At 49.8% G+C, this 22,196-nt stretch overlaps 1 protein-coding gene across 2 annotated transcripts; it reads right to left on the bottom strand.

Annotated features, from left to right (window-relative positions):
* Positions 1-3,968: 3,968 nt before the first annotated feature.
* Positions 3,969-20,768, bottom strand: Plxna3 (plexin A3). 2 transcript variants are annotated; one of them, XM_005086905.4, is made up of 33 exons: positions 20,611-20,760; positions 18,167-18,789; positions 17,238-17,777; positions 16,623-16,805; positions 16,109-16,237; positions 15,938-16,038; positions 15,422-15,545; positions 15,181-15,337; positions 14,997-15,096; positions 14,610-14,724; positions 14,270-14,470; positions 13,813-13,909; positions 13,489-13,679; positions 13,258-13,403; positions 13,066-13,186; positions 12,807-12,943; positions 12,525-12,695; positions 12,172-12,265; positions 11,847-12,086; positions 11,616-11,759; positions 11,302-11,536; positions 11,069-11,211; positions 10,723-10,979; positions 10,532-10,598; positions 10,281-10,427; positions 10,042-10,201; positions 9,800-9,903; positions 9,505-9,601; positions 9,028-9,218; positions 8,604-8,773; positions 7,885-8,097; positions 7,588-7,738; positions 3,969-5,184 (listed from the first exon to the last, which is right to left on the bottom strand). In XM_005086905.4, the coding sequence occupies exons 2-33, from the start codon at positions 18,761-18,763 to the stop codon at positions 5,089-5,091; spliced, it is 5,619 nt and encodes a 1,872-aa protein (XP_005086962.1). In that variant the 5' UTR covers positions 18,764-18,789; positions 20,611-20,760; the 3' UTR covers positions 3,969-5,088. The 2 variants fall into 2 exon arrangements, with proteins under 2 accessions (XP_005086962.1, XP_012981328.1); XM_013125874.3 differs by lacking the exons at positions 3,969-5,184; positions 7,588-7,738; positions 7,885-8,097; positions 8,604-8,773 and having other exon boundaries at positions 9,044-9,216; positions 20,611-20,768.
* Positions 20,769-22,196: the final 1,428 nt, after the last annotated feature.

The raw sequence follows: 22,196 nt of genomic DNA, 5'->3' as shown, positions 1-22,196 counted from the left end.
TTTTATTTTTGTCTTTTCAGGAGACTAAAGGTATCCAGCTAAAGAATCTGGAGATGACTGGACAACTGAGACATCTGAAGAAAAGGAATAAATAATCCAGAAATATTGTTTCAAGGAAAGGAGTAATTTGGCCTATTAATATATCACATCTCCAACAGGATAAAATTTCATAAATCTTCCCAAATGTTTGTTTCTGTTTTTCCCTATAGACATATGATGAAAATGGTCTTTTTGTAGTCCTAGTCCAATTAACAATTAAAGCTGGTTTTGGAGTTGAAGTGTGGCTCCCTCCTTCTCTAAACCCAAGCATTCTTGTTAAAATAAAATACAAAATCTCTTTCTCCTGTCAGAAGAGCCACCTGATATGGAACAGAAAAAAAAACAAAAATTAGGGGACTATTGCAATGGGGATGTCCTTCTGTGTATGTTTCTCTTATTGGTTGATGAATAAAACACTGTTTGGCCAATGATGCAGGAAGATAGGTAGGTCTAGGAAATGAGGAGAATTCTGGGAAAGGTAGGGAGAGGGAGCCCACCAAAAAAGAGTTTCCATGTAGACCACAAAGGAGTAGCAGGTCCAGACCCTTCTCTAGTAAGATAAGACCATGTGACTACTCATTGGGGGAAAAATGGAATATTGAAAATCACAGGCAAATGGATGGAGCTAGAAGAAACCATCTTGAGTGAGGTAACCCAGTTACAAAAAGAAAAACATGGTATGTACTCACTCATATACGGATTTTAGACATAGAGCAAAGGATTAACAGCCTACAATCTACACCGCCAGAGAGTCTGGTAAACAGGGAGGACCCTAAGAGAGACATACATGGTCCCCCTGGAGAAGGGGAAAGAGACAAGATCTGAGCAAATTGGGAGCATGGGGGGAGGGGAGGGGGGGCTAGCAGAAAGAGAAGGGGAGAAGAGGAGGGGAGAGGAGGACATGAGGCAGCAGGAAGGTTGAGTTGGGGGAAGAATAGAGGAGAGCAAGAAAAGAGATACCATACTAGAGGGAGCCATTATAGGTTTAAAGAGAAATCTGGCATTAGGGAAATGTCCAGAGATCTACAAGTTTGACCCCAACTAACAATCTAAGCAATAGTGGAAAGGCTATCTTAAATGCCCTTCCCCGATAATGAGATTGATGACTACTTTATATGCCATCCTAGAGCCTTCATCCAGTGGCTGATGGAAGTAGAAGCAGACACCCACAGCTAAACACTGCACTGAACTCCTGGAATCCAGTTGCAGAGAGGTAGCAGTGTTAAGCAAAGGGATCAAGACCAGGCTGGGAAACCCATAGGAACAGCTGACCTGAACAAGGGGGAGCTCATGGAATCCAGACTGATAGCTGGGAAACCAGCATAGGACTGATCCAGATCCTCTGAAGGTGGGTGTCAGTAAGGAGGCCTCAGCAATCTATGGGGCCTCTGGTATTGGATCAGTATTTATCCCTAGTACACGAATGGACTTTGGGAGCCCATTCCACATAGAGGGATACTCTCTCAGCCTAGACACACAGGAGAGGGCCTAGGCCCTACTCTAAATGATGTGACAGACTTTGAAGATCCCCCATGGAAGGCCTCACCCTCCCTGGGGAGCAGAAGGAGGGATGGGATGGGAGGTTAGTGTGGGCCAGGGGACAAGGGGAGGGAGAGGGAACTGGGATTGACATGTAAAACAAGGTTGTTTCTAATTAAAAAAAATAGGAAAAAAGATGAGAAGAAAAAAAAAAGACCATGTGAAAACACATAGATCTATAGAACTGGGTGAATAATTAAGACAGAGCTAGCCAATAAGAAGCCCTAGTCATCAGCCAACAATTTTATAACTAATGTAGTGTCCATGTGTTTCTTTGGGGCTGAGAAGGGTGGCAGGACCTGGTAGTACAAGAAAAATTCAGCAACACTATTGTAGTGCCATTAATCTCATAATCTGTTGGTTCTATTTTGAGTCTTTAAAGCTTTACCTGAGGAATAAATATTACCTAAAAATTAGATTAATATGTATGTATGTTTTTTAAAGTTTGTGTCATGATATTAATGGTTAGAGTACTAACTAATTTTAGAAAAAAGGCTTCTTCTAGCTTCCTGTACATGATTTCAGGTTTGAGTCTCTATCAGTTTTCTGCAGTGAACCATGACTATGCCTAACTGCAACCTTTGAAGTCTCCAAAAGGAGGATGGGGCCCCACAATGACAATTTCACCAGGACTATCACAAATCCATTATGCTGGACAATACCAACTAAAGATCAGCTTTGGACTAAAAATTACTCAAAACAATTTCAAGGTGACTTGCTGAGATGATCCAGCCTCACAGACACTGCTCAGAACAATTTTAAGGTGGCTATGAGTTCTCTTCCAAGGAATGCTTGGAACTAAACTCTAGTATTCTGGGAAAACAGCAGTATGTGCCCTTAGCAACTGAACCATCTTTTCAGCCTCCCAAACAAGGCACTTACAGTATTTTAAATTAATTGAGAATATCACACAATGTATTGTAGTTGTTCACCCCCACTCGTCTCTTAACTCCTCCAAGATCTACCACTGCTTCCTTAACACCCTCCCCAATTCTGTGTCTTTTTTTGTTTTGTTTTTCAAGATAGCCCTGGCTGTCCTGGAACTCATTCTGTAGACCAGGCTGGCCTCAAACTCAGATCTACCTGCCTCTGCCTTCTGAGTATTGGGATTAAAGGTGTGCGTCACCACCAACTGGCTCATGTCCTCTTTTTCAAAAATCATCAATTCCAATTTGTGCTGCCCATGTACTCCTGGGTGTAGGGCCATCCACTGGGATATGGTTGACCTGTAAAGGGCCATATCCTTAAAGAAAACTGATTTTTCCCTCCCCCAGAAACCATCCATTGTTAATAGTTCCCCAATTATAGGTGGGAGCTCATGAACCTCTCCCCCTCAATACTAGACTGTTGACTACCTTGATCTTCTACAGGTCTTATGAGGCAGTCACAGCTGCAAAACAATGCATTCTTTAACTTCGAGACAAAAACAACAAAAGAAGAATCCCACAAGCAGGTGTCGTTTTCCTCTTGTTTGAGATAGTTCATGTGGCCCACACTGGCCTGGAGTTTAGTATGTAGCGGAAGCTGTCCTAGAATTCCTGATGACACCTCCCAAGTACTAGGAGTAAGCTACCTTGTTTTATTTTTCACATGTGTATGTATATGCATGATCCAGTGTCTATGGATGCACCTGTTGTATATGTGTGGAGGCCTGAGGTTGATGTTGAGAATCTTTTTCTATCACTCTCTACCTTATTCAATAAGGCAAGGTTTTTCAGTTGAATCCATAGGTTGTCTATATGACTAGCATGGCTATCCACCTTGTCCCAGGATACCCTTTTCTCTTTCTGAGTGCTGTTAATGACTGCCCAAATTCCAGTCCTCCAGTTTGTGTGACAAAGCTTTTAACCACTGAGCCATCTCCTCAGTCCTAAGTTATCCTTTTAAAAAATTGTACAATTATCTTCACCACATATGCATCATCTAAAAAGTGATGGGGGTAATTCACACACAGGTAGGTCCACCACAGTTATAGTCCAATTAGTTGCCACATCTTCAGAATTTTGGGTACAAGTGAAGCCACTGAAAATTTTTCTTTTAAATTAGTTTCATTTTATTTTTTGTGTATGAGTGCTTTGCCTGTATATATACAGCATGCATGGTTGGTGTATGAGGAGGCCAGAAGAGGGCATCAGATATCCTAGAACTAGAGTTACAAACAGTTGTAAGCCACTATGTAGGTGCTGGGAATTGAACCTGGATGCTGTGGAAGAGCAGTCAGTGCTCTTAACCACCCATCCATCTTTCCAGTCCCCACTGAAGAATTTTTTTTAACACAGTGGGGACATGCCCCTTATTTTTTAACAATATCTCTTTGTCTCCAAAATATAATGTGCTAAAAGGACAGGGAAAAAGCAGAGAGATGGACACATCTGAGTAGAGACAGTGGATGCAAGGAGAAGGAAGCAGATTTATTCAATCTTGAAGCTAGGGCCACCAAGATTACCTAATGGACTACCATGGCTATGATCTTTCTCAAATTATAAGAAATCCTACAAAGAGTTATCATTTCTCCCCACAGTCTAGTTTATCCACAGCCCAATGGGTCTACCCACTTGCGCCAAAGACAAAGACATGCACTGACCCCATTTCCCAACATTTAATTAGGAAAAAATTACAACAAAGAAAAATTCATGCAACAAAAGAAGAGTGTTGTGGGGTCTGGGACTATTAGACAGGGCTAAATTCCTCAGAGGAGGCATAAGGAGACACAACACAGTAAGGCACTGCCACCTTGTCCCCTAGAGGCGGGCACATAATGGGGCAGCTGAGGCTCAGGGGCTTCAGGGCAAGTACCTACAACACTGAGGAAGTTTGGCAGTAGGGACACAAGGAATGTCCCAGAAGTCCAGGCCCACATCAGGCCCAAGCACAACCTGGTTATAGTCTCAAAGACAACAGGCCCCATGAAAATGTGGTTTGAGACCTAAAACATCTGAAGGGAGACACTGGCCAGGCCTAGTCAATCTGAGGGCAGCTTCAGATGTATCATCCAACACCAAATGCTGCTGGTACTGAGGCTCTCTTAGTACAAGTGGGGTCTGACATGGCAAAGGTGAGATGCCAGATACAAAACCAAGGTTGGCAATGTCATAAAGGAAGCAAGGCCCAGATCAATGAAGGAGGCAGGTCTGTGAGGCTAGCAACATCCCATGGGGCGTGTATATTTACATATGGAAGTTAAGGTGGAGTTAGGTTAATAAATAGGTGGGTAGGGTGTACAGAGTTAAGAGGGCAAGGGCTCTCTTGACATGGAAACACAAGGGCAAGAGGTGGGGGTATTGCTGCTGCTGGTGAGGGAGCTTGGTCCTGTCACCCCCTCCCCTTGCAGGACCCAAAGAAAGGCACTAATGAAGAGGGCCCAGGTGTGATGGGGGCATCTTGACCTGGTAACCTCCCCAACAACACCAGATCTGGGTCTCAGCCCTGGAGACTCAGGCTAGAGCCAGCCACTCCCTGGCTGGGAGCATGGCTCAGAAGTGAGAAGCCCCCTCCTCACCATCTCCCCACTCAGCTGCTGCTGGACACCAGGCTGATGATCTGTTCCAGCTTCTGTCGAAGCTTGTGCTTCCGACAAGAGGCATCTCGGTCCAGTGAGGTAAGGATCTAGGAGATGAAAATCAATTGGAACAGACTCCAAGGCAGGACCCCACTTCTGCACAAAGCCCTTGTTTCCCAGATGGGCTCTTCCCTACCACAGGCTTCAGTCCCTGTGCCCAGCTCCAGCTCCAAACCTCTAGTCTCTCCGCAAAACAAACTACTGTATTTTTTAAAGATTTACTTTATTTTAAGGTGTGTGTACATGAGTGCATTTATCTCCAGAAGTGGGTGTTGCATCCCCTGGAGCTGGAATTACAGGCAGTTGTGAGCTGCCTGATGTGAGTGCACATAGAACCTCTGGAAGGGCCCACTGAGTCATTTCTCCAGTCCCCAAGCCACCTACTTTTCCTTGACTCCTAATATCATCCCCAAGCACAGAACTTTCTCTTCTATCATGGCTCATACGTGGTCTCTTTCGAGAGTGCCATACTTGCTGTTATCAATTCCTATTCCCTCCTAACCAAAACTCCAACATCTCCTTGGCAAATCTGGCCATTCCATCCTCCTTGATCAATGCAAAGATCTAGCTCAGGATACAGGGCTGACTCCACTTTGTAGACCAGGTTAGTTTTGAACCACAGTGATCTGGCTGTCTCTGCCTGCTAAGTCCTGGGACTAAAAGTATGTACCCATGCCTGGCCAGGGCTTAATCTTTAGTGTACCTGTGCATGCATGCACATCTACATTTGTCTGTGTACACATGTGCATGTGGGTACACATGCATGTGTATGGAATCCAGAAGTCAATACCTGGTATCTTTTTCTATCATTCTCTGCCTTTTAAAAATGTGTATGAGTTTTTTTCCTTGCATGTATGTATGTATATCACATGTGTGCCTGGTGCTCACAGAAGTCAGAGGAAGAGAGACCAGATTCCCTGGAACTGGAGTTAAAGGGCTGTGAGTTGCCATGTGGATGCTGGAAATCAAACTTGGATCCTCTGGAAGAACAGAAAGTGCCCTTAACTGCTGAGCCATCTCTCCAGCCCATCCACCTTATTTTTTGAAATAGGGTCTCTCACTGAACATAGAACTCACTGATTGGCTAGAATGGCTGATCAAGGAGCTGTGGGGATCTACCATCTCCAGTGCTAGAATTATAGAAACATGCCACCACATCCAATATTTTTACATGGGTTCTTAGAATGCAAACTCTGGTCCTGATGCTTTCATAGCAGGTAATCAACTGAGCCATTTTCCCCAGGGCTCAGGGCTTTAAGTTCCATCTATGATTTCCAAAGACTTCCCCTGAATCTATACTTTTATACCTTGCATACTTGTAATTTTAAGTCTAGTTAGCAGGAGAATGGTAATTGGACTCAACCTTTCAGGTCTAATGCAATCAACTTTGACACTATCACTGCTACAAATCCCAAGATGTTCTATGTTCCCTCAGGGCTTTAGCACTTTCTATAGATGACTTGAGTGGTTCTGAAGATTCTTGGTTTTTGTTCTCTGGGCCACAAGGCTGTTCCATCTACAGTCTTTCCTGTGGTTTATAGTATTATTGTGTTTATAGCAGTGACCTTCATCCTGACAGCTGCTTAGGCTAAAAAATCCCACAGTCATCCTTGATTCCAGCTTGTGATCAACATCCAGTACTCAGAAGAACATAAATCCAGGCCTCCATAGCCTTATGTGTTCCTCTGTCTGCTGGCATCTCCAACCACAAAATCTACAGGCCCTGGTAATAGCTAAATGCAGCTACCTCTGGTCCCACTGCTGGCATTTAGGCATCTGTACTAGCCTGTCCTTGGGGTTCTGATAGCATACGCCCTCAGCTGCAAGCCACTAAGAGCACTACCTGTGCCTATTCAGTAGTTCCCTTTTAAAAGGACCCCTCCCACCTCCCATCCTTCTCTCTCTCTCTCTCTCTCTCTCTCTCTCTCTCTCTCTCTCTCTCTCTCTCTCTCTCTCTTTCTGTTCTGCTCTGTGTCTCCTCCCTCTCTCCTTCTCTGTCTCCACTCTCTCTCTGCCTTTCTCTTCTCTTCTGCCGCTCCTCTCCCCCCCTTTCCCTTCCACTTTCCCCCAATAAAAAACCCTCCACCCAAGCTCTGTCCCATGGCATCTTTCTCTCGTATGTCATTTTTTAAAAAATTACAACACCGACCCCATGCCCCTTGGCCCACCCCTTCTGATTTTCCAGCCTTATAACTTATATCCAGTGGGAACTCTACACTCCACCTAGTGATTTCTCTCCTGTATTCCTTAAATTCCAGCATCTAGGGAAATAATTGCCCGTGCTGGCCCTAGGCAAGGGATGGAATGTAGACAAGATACAAGATGGATTCTGTGTCCCATCTTGTTCAGATACTTGAGGCATTCCTCAATCCATTAACCTCCATGCCTTTGCCCCTAATTGCATCATGAGAACTATGTAACTGGGGGATCTGTAAGGTGCATCAACATACCTCCTGACGGTACTTGGTGACATAGAAGTAGAGCTCGCTGAGTGCACTTAAGACATTGAAGTCATTGGCATGGAGGCGGGACTGTTCCACTAGGTAGGCGTCCATGTCCTGGTCACTGATTGATGCCATCTTTGAGATATCTCGATAGTACCTGTAGAGACCCTGGGTGAGTCAATCCTGCACATATCAGAAAAGTCAAAACTCATGTCATCAGTGTTTGGCCAGCCTTAGACAGACTGTTTAGGCAGGCAGTTCCAGCCTGCCACCATGCACACACAGCAGTCTCACAGGGCCCACCTCTCCACCCAACTCTTGTAATTAGGGATATCCTTGGCATAGAGCAGCTTGTTGGAAGGGGAGTCCTTGCCCAGACGGTGCTCTGATGTAGAACAGGAGTCCATGAAGGTCTGGGCCACCACCGACAAACAGGCATCTGTGATGCTATTCTTGTGGATGTCAAACACAAACTGCGGGTTCTTGATCACATTCACCCAGAAACGCAGAGGTAAGCTGTACAGAGAGATATACATTTGAGACTCTCCGGTGGCCCTATGGGTCCCCTTTCCCCCATTGCCTTCCTTCACAACTTGTTCCTGTCTAGCCAGATCATGTCTCCTCCTGAGGTAACATTTAGGGTAAATAGTTTTTTATTTAACGTTCTGCTGAACTCAGGCAATGAGAAATAAGAACAGATGGGTTTCTGTCCTCAACCTCCACCCCTGAAGTTTCCACTCTCTCTACCTGTGCCAAGCCATCAATATCTCTACCCTGTGCAGGGCCCTGGAGGAAAATGGCCAAGCCCAGTGCTAGATTAGCACTTCCCATATGCACAACCCAGCAGTACCCACCTTCTATATAATTATATTCAGTTCCAGGCCACGTCACTGTCACATCTCTCCTGCCTGAAAGGCTTTTCAGCTGCCAGTCAACCAAGCCTTAGAGTTTGGCTACGTCTCTAGCCTCCTCCTCCCACCCATTCTCAAAAGGGCCAGCAGCAGCCAGGAACCCATAAATACCAGTTGCTTTTCCAGGTATGGCGCACATCAGGGTCACTGATCTGGCGCTGGTCAGCCTGTTCATCCAGGAAGTCAAACATGTATTTGATAGCCAAGGGTAAAGCTGAGCCCCGGTGGGCAGTACTGAACACAGTTTCAAACAGGTCATCCACAAACTTCTGCAACGTGCCCTACAAGTGACAGTAAGGCAACTGTGTCAGAAAGTTCACCAAATCTGACAGACAGGGCAGAAAAGTTCAGTAAAGAACTCTCCTGAAGGCCAGCATTCCTAAAATGGACCTGCTCTTGACTTCAGGCCTAGAGGTCCTAGTGCAAGGGCTCTGAGAAAGTGGCCTCTGCTTGGTAAGACCAGCTCATCTCATGGCTAAGATTGGGCTAGAAGGTGTCTATGGAAATACCAAGGGAGCCTGGGGCAGGCCCACACCTTGGTGGCCAGCAGCCTTGTCAGATATATTTCTGAGACCATCTTGCTGCCACGGTCTCCCTCTCGGTGATCAGCATGGTCGTGGTTCTTCACCAGATGCCACAGCTTGGTGCCCGCCTCCTGGTCAGGTGTGAGCATAGGTGCTCGGGAACGGAGGCTATCGGGGCTGCTGGCAGCACGGAGCAAGCTCTCTAGGGCAGAGGACAGATGTGACCCTTAGGCCCCTACAGGCCCTGGCCATTACCCACCCTCTTGCTCCATTCTCCTCCAAGAGCCCAGGAACCTTTGTGAAACCCATCTATTCTTGCCACCCCTCCCTACTAGGTGCAACAGAACTGGAAACCACCCAGGGGCCCAAAATAATGAAGGTCTTTCCAGCTGGATCAAGACAGCTACTTGGGGCTTCCTAAGATGGCTTATATAACCTTAATTAAAGGGCACAGGGCCAACAGAGGCCACCATGATGAGGATACCTACCGTAGCGACTGAGTGAACGGGTGAAGGTAAAAGAGTTGGCCATGTTATAAGCAGACACTTGTTTGGGCACCAGTGCTACTAAGGAACCATCTGTCACCTAGAGGTCCAAAGACAAAGAAGAGACAGTACAGGAAGCCAAGGGGGCACCACTCATCTAGAGTCTTCAATGAACATATGTATAGTGGCAACCTTGGCCCCATGAGGAGGACTCATGAGTATAGGGATAAGGCCTGGGAGCAGACCTGGCCACTGCTCCTAGGAGGACCTGGGGATGAATAGGCTCCCAGTTCCTCACCTGGTAGTGGGCCAGTGAGTTGACTCTCTTCCAGTCACACTCTATCTTTGTAGTGACATCCTCATCTTGAAGGATGATGCGGGCCATGCGGCCCTGGCGCCATTCTGCAGGTTATAGTAGTTCTTAGGGACATTTACTCCACAAGACCTTAGACCCACTTCTCTTAAGGAACAGAGCTCAGATAGAGTGTGAGAGATACAGACTGGAAGGTTGGGGGTTGGGAGGAAAGGAAGAGGCCTTACCCAAGTCCATGTCCTCAGCTTTAGGGCGCTGAGAGTATGGGATACCCTTGTACACAGTATCCAACAGCTTGTCTTTGGCTTGCGTGATGCTGTCACAGTTGAGAACCTTCACAGGGACCTGAATACTGCCCTCGCTCTCCGGACACACACAATGAAGAGTCTAAAGTGAAGGAACCCCAGCATCAATCCTGATCAAGACTCATTCACCCCAGCTTCTGCTCACATGGCCCCATGCTCACCAGGGTCTTATAGTCGATCTGCTGCCGGATGAGCTTGTCCTCACTTAAGGAGTACCGGGCCTCTCCTGTTATGGCATCAATGGGACCTTTCTCCATCTGTTGCTTGATGGCGCAGTATAGCAGGAAAAGTGGCTCACCAGCACATTCCTACACCCAGGGTTAAGGGCATAGCTGGCTGCCTGTCTGGCTTATCAATTAACTGAACCCACCCCTGAACATTCCTCCCCTGTTGCCGAGTCCCCCGAGCACACCTTCAGGAACTTATGCAGCAGGAATGTGAACCAGTTGGTGAGCATCTTCTCAGCCACTGACTCTGTCCTGTGGCAAGAGATAGGTCCTAAGGCCCTAGCCAGGCAAGGGTGGGGATTGAACAGATGGAGGGCTGGAAATAGGAATTGAAGAAGTGGGCTGGGGGAAGAGGCCAGATAAGACAGTTACATACCTGCGCAATAGCAGCTTTGGGTGGTTCTTGCTCTCAAGGTTTTTCTCTATGAGGTCGGCCAGCAGTTGCTTGAGCAGTCCGGTGGCATAGTCAAGCCGGCTCTGCAGGGCCACCATGGTGAGTGATGCTACAGTGCCACGGTCACGCATGGAAAAGCTGCTCTGGGCCTCCAAAGTGTGGATGAAGGTAAGCAGGAAGGCACGGCTGTGCAGCAGCTGCCCAAATAGGCGCAGGGCCTTCTCCACGTTGGGGGGAGTCTGTGGGGACCAGAGAGTCTTAGAAAGTAGGTAGTGGTAGCTCTGGGGGAAATAGAACATGGACTGGCTGCAGTGGGGGGGGGGCTCACATCCAGTTCCTTGAGCACTGGGTGGGCCTCAATGCCAGGGAAAAGCACGCGCACAGCATAGGTCCGATAGTCCAAGAAGGGGATCTGGACACCATCCATGTGGTTTGTCAGTTCATTGATATCTGTCTGCAGCTCAGCAAAAGCTGGGAGAAAGTAGGGTAGAATAAGTTGAGCAAGAGTCAGGGAAGTTCCACAGCTCTCACATACTGTGGTACATTGCTGGCTTTAGGCACCTTCTTTGCACTCCAAGGCCACACGAGACTCCAAGTTGTCCATCTGGAGCTGGAGCCGCTTGAGTGTTCGGTCTGCATCTTGAGTTTTTCGCTTGTAGGCGACCAGCACAGCAGTGATGGCCAGTAGCAAGAGTCCACCCCCTGCTGCCAGCCCCACCATAGCCGGTAAGGTCAGTGCCCGATCAGCAGTGATGTGCAGGGTACCCAACCAGAACTCCAGGCCACCCACCAGCACCTGTAAGGGCAGGCTCAAGGTGAACCAACTCACATGCACACCCAAGGCTGTCCTGGTGGCTTCCCAAACCTATACGTACCATGACAGACTGCCGGCCTGTCTGGCTAGGAGAATCACATAGAAGTTGAGTATCTGAGACAGTTAGTGCACATGGCTGCCCTCCAATTAGCACTGTATAGTTGAGGCGGGAGCTACCAGCTGCAGCAGGGATCAGGTTCTTGCCCTAGCAGTGGAAAATCCACACAGACACAGTCAAGCTTTCCAGTTCTCTGCTCCTCCCCTTTTTCCCCCTTACCTCTATCCCCTGCACCTTCAACACAACGTGTGAGCCAGGTTTGACATCTAGTACGCCAGATGGTCCAAGTGGTTCAAAGCTGGGATCGGGATAGTAGGTGAAAGAAGAGCGGTTGAGGGAGCGGGCTGTCTGCACATCATCCAGCAAGAAGCCAAACTCATCAGGGTGTTCGCCTTGGGCCCGAGGCTGAGGACGTCCAAGGAAGATGCCAGGGGCCTTACATAGCATTGCGGTGTCATTGATCACCTGGCATGTCTGTGGAGATAACAGCAATCACCTCAGTGCATGAAGCCTTGAGTAAGTAGCAACTGTAGGAGAGGGGTGGGAAGCTGCTACTCACATTAGTGGTCTCAATACCACGGTACTTGGCCCGTACACGGGGTTCCTGCACCGTCAGCAGATGGGTTCCACTCACAGTGATGGCAGTACTTCCACTGCAGAGATGGGTAAAAGTCTCAGGTTCCTTCCTCCACCCTGCCCTGAAGTTATCAAGGTTTTTCTGAGAGCTCAGACCCTCTAACTTTGTATCATTTAATAAGTACCAGGCTCTATAAGGGTATGACTACTGTGGCCCCTACTGATGCAGGTTCAGGAAGGATTTGATGGCCCAAGACCCCAGTAACATTTAAGGCCCCAAGAGAGTCACTCAGTACCCCAACTCAGTACTCAACCCCATTCTCCTCAGGGTCTCACTTGATGATGCTCCAGGTGGGCTCAAGGTGTGTGACAGTGGGATCCTGGGTGTAGGTATAGATGACTCCAGGGCTGGAGATGTTGGCATGGTCAATGGCAAGGGTGATAGGGGCCTGACTGGGGCCCAGGGTGGAGACAGGTGAGATACACACGATTGCCTTGGCATCTCTCCTACATAAGTAAGCAGTAAGGTTGAAGCAGATAGCCTGGTACCTTCAGCTGCCCTGTCCCCATAGCCCTCCACATAATGCTCGACTCCAGAGTGCTTACGCTCAGGCCCACCTCACAAACTGGCACTCGCCATCTCTTACAATCACTGTGACCCTGCTGCCAGCATCCAGAGAAGTTCCAGAGATGGTAAGCCGGGTGCCCCCAGAAGCTGGGCCCCGAGTAGGACTCACACGGTCAAATGTTGGTGTCTGGGGAAGAAGCAGCTCTTGAGAGGAGGGAGTAGCCAGCCCCATCCAAGGGCTACTCCATATTCCCCCAGTTAGGGGAAGGAGAAGGCTTGGGAAGGGGAAAGGACTGGTAGGACACATACCACAAAGCTGTAGAGCTGCTGGGACTGTGTGCGGAAGTCAGCTGAACAGTCACCTACACAGAGCTCAGCAGGCCCAGGGGATGGGCTGGGGACCAGCGATTCCTCCATCTCACATACGATCCTAGGAGTCACAGAAGGTTAGGACCAGCTGTGGTACACAAGGACAGTGTATGCTCACATGGCCACACTCACCTTTCAGAACTGACATATTCAGTGGGGATGGAGTTACAACGTACACCAGCTACTCGAAGGCCAACCTCACGGGAAGTGAGGCCCAGGTTCTCACCCACAATGGTGACCCAGGTGCCACCCTCCTTGGGTCCCATGAGTGGGTGGATCTGTGGAGCAGGATAAGAGGGAAGAAGATCAGGCCAGACTCACACATTTCCAGAAGGCAAGGTAGGACTAGTAGGTGAAGCTAACCTGGGTGATTCGGGGATGACTGCATCGGGCACCCTTCTGGCTTGGGTGCATCCAGTTGTTCTTGGGAGCTGGACAGTGAGCCCGCAGCTGGCACCTGTGCTCCGAGATGCACCAGCCACAGTTGAATCGGGGATCAGCCTTGAGGCAGAGGCCACAGCTAGGCCGCTGAGCCCAGCACTTGTAAAGAAGGGCTGCAGGCACAGGGGACTACTGATGGAGCAGGCAGTGGCAGAGAAGCAGGGGGCTCTAGGGCCTCCAGACTTGCCCCAGCAAGTGTCAACCCTGCCCCAGGAGCATGCTCCTTGGATCCATATCATCCCTCACCTCGGAAGCTGGGAGGCTTATCAATGGGGAAATCTCCATCCCAGACCACAGAGAAGTCCAGTTCGGTGTCACCAAACTCATCACCTTCATAGAAATACTAAGAAAAATGGAACCACATGAGCACAAATAAGATGAGCAAAATCCTCTGGTAAAAAGACTAAGTAGGGCCGGGCGTTGGTGATGCACGCCTTTAATCCCAGCACTCGGGAGGCAGAGGCAGTCGGATCTCTGTGAGTTCAAGGCCAGCCTGGTCTACAGAGAGAGTTCCAGGACAGCCTCCAAAAACAATACAGAGAAACCCTGTCTCAAAACAACAAACAAACAAACAAAAAGACTAAGTAGGGCCTATCAGGGCCAACCAGAGGTTTCCAGATCACTAAGTTGGGCACTGACTAAAAACAAAAAACAAACCAACAAAAAAACCAACTATCCCTGGCTGGCCCACCCAGGACCTCACCGAGGCATTCTGGCACTGCACACTGCTGCTGTTAAAACGCACTGCAGGTACCCGATGCTGCCGCCCCTGTACACGGACCACACATTCATAATTCTTCTGGCCTGACTGAGGCTGTGGCAGGTTCTTAGCCCGCAGGGTTAGAGGCTGCATGACACCCACAGGAATCAAGAGGTCTCCTCGAGGCAGGATCTCAGGGCAACCCTGAGAGGAGAACAACTGTCAGAGGCATGTTGAGCTACCTACCTTTCTCCAGGCCCAAGGAAATAGGAGACCAAACAAAAAAGTGAGAGGCCAGCCCCCAAGGAGCCCCAGCCTTTTGTAGTGCACTGCACCACCTCACCTCAGGGCTGTGGACCCTGCCCTCCTGGAAGGAGCACTCGTGTGGGTGGCTGGTACACACATGACGGTACTTACACCAGTGGCAGGGGTAAGGGCTGCCAACACAGGACATGCACCTGGAGAGGGAAGTGGCTTCAGAAAATAACAGAGAAGGTCACACCACCCTGTTATCACCCTCCCACAAAATGCACTAAGGAACAAATGAAGAGGCCAGGCAGAACCCATAAGTCACACAGTACACATCAGGATTGGACAGAAGCAGGGACAGAGCAGGAAGACACACAGCTTACTCCCGAAGCCCTAGAGACAGCCACACTTCAAGTTTTATATATCCCAAAGCACCTATCTATCCCCATATCTAGGGACAAATTCTGGAGCAGGTACTCACGACTGGAGGGCACTGCAGTTGTAGAAGACAAAGTCAACCCCAGCAAACCTCACACCAGTCTCCATAGAGAGCAGCTGCAGCCGCACAGTACGAGTGGCCCCTGCAGCAAGCCACATGGTCATCATCAACTACTCTGGGATCCTGCCCTACCCCACAACACCCCAAATAGCCCTAGTCCACTGACCATGCCCTCTGGTTAGTGTCTGGAGCTCCTGAAGGGAGGGGGAAGGGCAACGCAGCTCTCCAGAGGGCAGCAAAACAGCCTCACTTTTAGTCACCTCCTCAAATGAACAGCTTACACCCACACTGAGGTCTGGCACGTTGCGTATGGCTACGGTCAGCTGCGGGAGGCAGAGGACTCAGAGCAGGGTGAAGCCCTCCCTAATGAGGCATACATGGGCCCAAGTACCCTCCATGTCACTTACCTCCACCTCAGGGGATGTCACCGATATATTATTGGGCCGGACTCGCACCTGTACACATTTGTTCAGCTCCTCTGCAAAGCCATGTGGGGCAGAGGCACCTGGACAGGCCCCTTCACGGCAGCACCTGAAATAGGGTCAGGCCAGAGCAGTCTGTGCACTATCCCAGGAGGGCACAGATGGGGTTGCAGTAAGAGGCTGAGGAGGGCAGAGGACAGCATACCCAGCTCATACTGCCAGGCAACAGTGTGCCTTGGCCTCATCCCCTGAGATCCAAGGGACGTCACTCAGGGTGGAAGTTCCACTCATTAGCTGGAGAAAGTGGAGAAGGGAGGGAGGGGAAGGCTCAAGGCTCAAAGCCCAAGGCTGGGGGAAACTGGGCAGATGGGTGAAGGAAGATATACCAAGTGTGGCTGACTCCTGTCCAACTGGCAAGACCCTCCTAAATCCTTCTGTCTCCCAAAATAATGGCCCCAGGGAGCCCATTGCTGCCCCATGTTCCTCACCCACTGCCCTCACCTGTGCTGTAGCACACACCAACCACAGTGTGGGTCCCCTGAGCCCAGGCATGCAGCGCAGCTCAGATACTGCTCACAGGTCTCCACCGGGAGTTGGCTCACCTGGGGACAGCCACATCAGCACACAGCCCACCCATGCCCCACCATCCACCACCACCCACCACGGGCCCACCTGCTTCTCACTCAGGAGGTAGATGTGCTGGTGGTCAGGGCTGAAAAGCAGGTCTCGGAGTATGGGGCTGCCCTCCACCACAGGGACTGTCTCATACAGCTGGGCATCCTGGGAGCCATCAACCCGTACCTGAGCCACAAGACCAGGACAGAGAAATTACAGGTCAGTTTCATGCTACTATAGCTCCCTGCACCTAGAGGATCCTCTTCAGCCAAGGACTTTCAAGACTACAGCTGAGTTTAAGTCAGGCAGGACCTCCTTGAGCCTGCACTCAGTTTGAAGGCCTATAGCTCCAAGAGCCACAGCCTTAGGCTAAGACAAAGTCTACCGTGGGTTCAGCTAAAAAAATGCTGGTGAAGGTAGGTGGCAGTGGAACCACCCAAAGAGCAGGAGTCAACTCTTGGGGCCTAACCTGGGAAGTCACCATAACCTGTTCAGGGTTATCCAGGGTCATGTGCCCTTCTTCCCATAGTGTAAAAAACATTCCCAATCCCATAAGGGTTCTAGGACCAACCTTTTTCAGATTACCACTGCGTGTACCAATGAAAACCACAGAGTGCTGGTGGTAGGTATAGGCAGCTACACTGGCCATGCCATCGGTGCTGTCGGCCAGCAGAGGTAGCCCTTCAATCACGTGTAGGCCACCCAATGGTTGATTCAGCACTAACCCACAGAAGTTTCCATTGATCTGCATGGGCTGGTAACACAGGAAGGGTGAGTGAGAGCTCAAGATAGACAGATGCTATTAGATCTCATATTCTATAAAGGAGCAGAAGTTGGAAGTCACTGCCCTCCAAACATGCCTGACAGTTTGCCCTAGGACCCCATGGGAAAATGGGACTAGGGATAGAAACCAGGGAAAGTGAGGAGAAGCCTGGGAATAGAGCAAGGAGCAAGCTGGGAATTAATATAGTGTCAGGAAAATGAAGGTGGCAATATACAAACAGGACACTGGCTAAGACATAAGAAGACAATGGGGCTCTCAAGAAAGGTAAAGCAGGTGTCAGAACAAAGGTGCCACTCTCAGGACCATGCCAAGCGTGGGACTGGACAGTCACCCAGAAGGGGGCAGAAAGGCACTGAGCTCTCATGCCTAGTACAGGGCAAGCAGGGCAAGCAAAGGGCTCACGGTGTTGATACATGGCAGCTCTTTATTCAGCAGCCATGGCAGGGCCAGTGTGCCCTCCCCACGGTAGCATGATTGGATCCGGTGCCGGATGTGGGCATTGATGTTGCTGAGGGTGAAGAGGCAAAGGATGGTCTGCCGAGGTGGGCTGGCTCGGTTCTTCTGGCCCTGAGAGAAGATGGTGAAGAGGACATCCTCATCTGCTGGCACACCCAGAGCCTGGGCCAGGAGCAGGCCAGGCTTGGCCAGGTGGGCACTCTGCACCAATCGGTACTCCACACCATGCCAAGAGCAGCCAATGGGAAACTCTACATAAGAATAGAACTCTGAGTCTCCTGAACACATGCGAACGATCTTGGATGTGAAGAATTTCTCGCCTGCTGTATCCAGCAGTGTCTGCTGGGTGTCCAGCTGCAGTGTTAAGAAGTACACAAAGGAAGCACTGACAAAGCCATATATGTAGTAGATGTCAAAGGCAGGGTACAAGGAAAGTGTGTCTGAAGGGATCTTGATCTGAGAAGAGACAAACTCATCCTGGTACACCTGGGGAGTAGAACAAAGTATGAGTACCAGATAAAGGCCTGCTCCCCATTCCACCTTGATTTTCCAACCCTTGTCTAACAATGTGGTCTTCCAAAGGCTTCCTCTGTGATCTCCCACATGCCGTCCCTGGACAATTACTGGAATTCATGCCACAGTGCAAGCTGACCTCAGCCTCTCTAGAGGCTTTCCACAGGTGAATTGTGCCCATTTTCCTGTCCTCAGCAGCTGGTCTACATCTCTGTGACAGTGAAGGATCACAAATTCCCCTCTCAAACCAAAGCTTTCCTTCCCAAGAAGCAGGACCAGGACTGAGGGAAAGTGGTGAATAAGGACTGGACTCATAAGAAGCAGGGGAAAGAGGACAGAACAAATAGGCATGGCTCACCCACCAGACTGAACATATCTGCACTGTCTTCATCGTCGATGAGCTTACGGGAACTCAAGGTGGGAAAGTATTCAGATTTTCCATCAACAGCAGTACCCACAAACAGCTTGCTAGGGCCCTGGCCCTGTTCAACAATGACGCCAGCCATGGAGTCAGGCTCCTGGGCTCCTGACAGGTAGTGCTCCTTGCGATGGTGGGGCTCACCCAACTTGAAGAGATCATCCAGACGCAGGAATTGGCAGATGCCCTGCCAGATGCTGCCACAAGCTATCAGGCGACGGGCTGCATAGTCTATGAGGAGTAGCTTGTTCACATTGTCCACAGGCACCAGGCGGTGGGAGCACACACGCATGCTAGGAGGTGGGTAGCAACGAGCATTGTCCTCAATGGGCCCTGTGACATGGGCCCGTAGCTCAGTCAGGTTAGAAGCCAGCTTGAAAACTCGGTTCACTGCACCTACAAACACCTCCCCAGTCACTCGGTGCACAGCCAGGTGAGTCAGTGTGGTATCTGTCACCATAAAGGTCCGAAAGGGCCTGCTGCTACCCAGGCACCCTTCTACGGTAAAGAATAGCAATAGGAGAAGGCAGACAGTGGGCATGACCGGAAGCTGTATCAGGGACAGGCCTGGGGAGAGACAGCAAGTGGGAGTCAGAGGCCACAGATCCAAGTTGCTCTCCCTCCCCTGACCTGCCTGGCCCAGGGACCCTGGCAGGTCATGCTCCATGCCACAGAAGGGCAGGACAACTCAACTAACATGACAGAGCCCCAGATGGTGACTGAGGCTGGTAGAGGGGAGGGGCTTCTAATACAGCAAATGAATGAGTAACAAGCACAGGCAAGCTTGGAAGCCATCAATCATACCCCACGCCTGTATTGGAAAGAAGCCAAGAGGCCTTGCCTCAACTGGGCCACACCCAAAGGGGCAGCAGAGGCAGATGCTTGAAAAGGTGGGGTGGGAGGCTGTCTCAGAAGTGGGACCCAAACATTACATCCTAAGGCTGAGAGCAGTTGATGGCACAGGAGATCATCATCAGGACCCTACATATCCCCTGCCTGAGGTAGGGAAGGAGAAAGGCAGTAAGAGAACAATCACAAGATGGGGGCTGGGGGGCTTCTCTGTGAGTGGCACTACCAACAGGAGTCCTAGAGCAAAGCTCTGGAGAATTAAGGTCTGAGGCTGGTTTCAGTGCCACCACTTCTCCAGCTCATGGCCTCAGGTGCTTTCTTCCCCTGAGGGCCTTTGCTGCCTATCCAGTAGTCTGCTCTGCTGTCTGGCCCTTCTGCTGCAACACAAAGCCAAGACTTTCACCGAGACAGACATAAGTCAAGCTTTGCTCAGATACAAGCAGACAGATGCTCTGCTAGGTCTGTGTGGCTCTCCCTGAAGATCCAGAGGTTAGTCAGAGAGGGGTAGGGGCAGAGGGATCTAATCCACTTTTGAGAGTCCCAGAAGTCTTATACGTAGGAAGCAGTATCCCCAAACACAGTTGAAGCCTTAGGAATATGAACACAGCCCATATAGATAGGGACAGTGCTGACACTTCACCCCCAGGCCACACCCTGCCAGCCCCTGGCTGCAAAGACAGCAGAGCAGTCTCTGCAGTCAATGGAACAGAGCTCAGTGCTACCCTCTCACTGCCCATTTCCCAAGGGACACAGGAGGGACTCAGCATGGGGGGGATCAAATCAAGGAGGCATAGAAAAGAAAAAAGAAAACCAGCATTTGCTGGAATAGGTAGCAATTCCAGCTTGAAACTGCCAAGTTTCCAACTCAGATTGATCAGCTCTCTGGGGTTCTTTTGTCAGGTCTGCATCCTGGACCCCTCACCCAACAGCCAGAAGAATGAAAGGAAAAAGAGAAAAGCGGCTGCATCCTACTCTCACCTCTTCCACAGTCTGCAGAAAGCCAATTTTAGAAACCAGCCAGGGACAGATTGGGAAGGAGACCTGGAAAGTCGTGATTTGCAGCCCAAGACCCCACCCCTGCCCCCACCTTTAAGTGGCAACCTCAGGCATCACAGACGCATCCCAGTACCTATGCTACAGCCCTGCCAGCAAAGAGCACGATGATAAGGAAAGCTCCACACAAATATTTGGGTCCACAGTCCGCTCTCCCACAATGCTCCTCACTGTGCTACCAATCCAGCTTGCCCTACCCCCATCGGGGGCACCCCTGGGCAGACCTGTGGAGACCTTAGTCGATGCAGAGGCTACAGTAATGTTCACTGATGCTGCTGCTCCTGTACAAAAGGGTAGTATCAGGCAATGGGGCTACAATAGTTAGCTGTCTCTTCCTGATCAGGGCATATAGTGTCTGGTGAGCCTCGAAGGGCAGGGAGGGACAAGGCCTGACCCCTGAAACCATCTGGGCCCCCAGGCTGTCTGAATCCCAGACACCCATCAGACTACACGGGCACACAATTTTTAAGGATGGCGGCCACCTACCTGTCCCTCCAACGCGGCTGATTCGGGGTGGCCACCCCTGGCCACGTGGATGTGCCTCCGTGCCCTACAGCGACCCCACTTGCTTGGCCACGCAGCCTTGCCCAGCTCGCTGCAAAACTGCAACCGCCGTCGCCCACACACTGGGCTGGCCCGAGGCCGCTTGGGCCTTTTAAACCTGGACCGTACCATCGCACCGGGAGGGGACACCCAGGGAGTGAGGGCCGAGGCCCTGAGAGGCAGAGCGAGTGGGAGTGAGGCCATTGGTCCCTAGGGCCCAGGACTCTAGTTCACAGCGCGAGCCGCCCATGGGCCGCTGGGGATCCCTTCCTGAGAAATGTCCCCCTCCGCTCAATGGCTGAGTCCTGGGCGCGCGCCTCTCTACACACCCCCAGTTCCTCGCTTGCAGCCTCCAGCAACCCTGGAATCCGCGCGCGGCCGCGCCACACCCCCTTGGGCCTGGAGCGCGAGCCAGCTTCTCCTCTGGGAGCCCTGGGCCACCTGCTGCGGTTGCAAGATTTTGCTTGGGCCGGTCTATCAAAACACACTAGCAAAGATTGCGCCCTAACTCTTTCCCCAATGGTCCATAAACTGGAGGACTAATAATGTAAAAATAATATCCAGCACAAAGCTTGGAGTATTGCCATTTTCACCTAGTTCCTTCCTCAACAAGCCACTCTGATCCTGAATCTGGGATTCTAATTCTCTTTTTTCCTCTTTTTCTTTCTTTCATTTATTTTTCCCTTTAGTACAGTGTGGCCTCGAACTGACCACCTTTGTGCCTCACTCTCCCAATACTGGATTATTATGGGCTTGCACAACCATAGCTGGCTGTTTTTTCCACGTTTCTTTGAGACAGTACCTCACACTTGTAGCTCAGGCTGGCCTTAGACTTCCAATGATCCTCCAGCTTTACCTTCCCATCTTCTGGAATTCCAGGTGCTTGTCAGCAGGTCCAGCTGTTCTTGTGTGTGTGTGTGTGTGTGTGTGTGTGTGTGTGTGTGTGTGTGTGTGTGTGTGTGTGTAGGGACCCAAGAAGGCCAGGAGCCTATGGAGATGGAGTGAAAGGTTGTTATGAGCCACTGGATGTGAGTGCTAGCAACTCTAGTCTATGTAACAGTGCTCTTAACCACTGAGCCATCTTTCTAGCCTCTTCCTTTTCTTTGTAACCAGCTTTACTGAGATATAATTCACCTTATATAAGTCATCTATTTAATGTATACAGTTCAGTGGCAGACATCTCAAATATAGTCATGCAATATAAATAATTGTTTTTGTTTATTTTTTCACATAATATTTTCAAGTTTTATCAGAGTAATACCATGGATCAATACTTTCTTTTTGGGCCAACTAATATCCTGTTGCATAGATAAGCCAAAATTTATTTATTATTTCATTAACTGATAAAATTTGTATTGCTTCCTTCTTGGGCTATTTGCATGATGTTACTAGGAACACTTCAAAAGGTTGTTTATTTGTAGATAGGCTCTCATATAGCTTTAGCTGACCTTGATCTTGAATTCACAATCCTCCTGCCTTCACCACTTTCCAAAAGTTGGCCTTACAGGTGTACACCACTTCTTTTTTTA

The sequence above is a fragment of the Mesocricetus auratus genome, unplaced genomic scaffold, assembly GCF_017639785.1.
Source record: "Mesocricetus auratus isolate SY011 unplaced genomic scaffold, BCM_Maur_2.0 Super-Scaffold_100003, whole genome shotgun sequence".
Classification (NCBI taxonomy): Eukaryota; Metazoa; Chordata; class Mammalia; order Rodentia; family Cricetidae; genus Mesocricetus; species Mesocricetus auratus.
The sequence above is the reverse complement of the archived record's forward strand: the minus strand, read 5'-3'. Positions and strand labels throughout refer to the sequence as shown.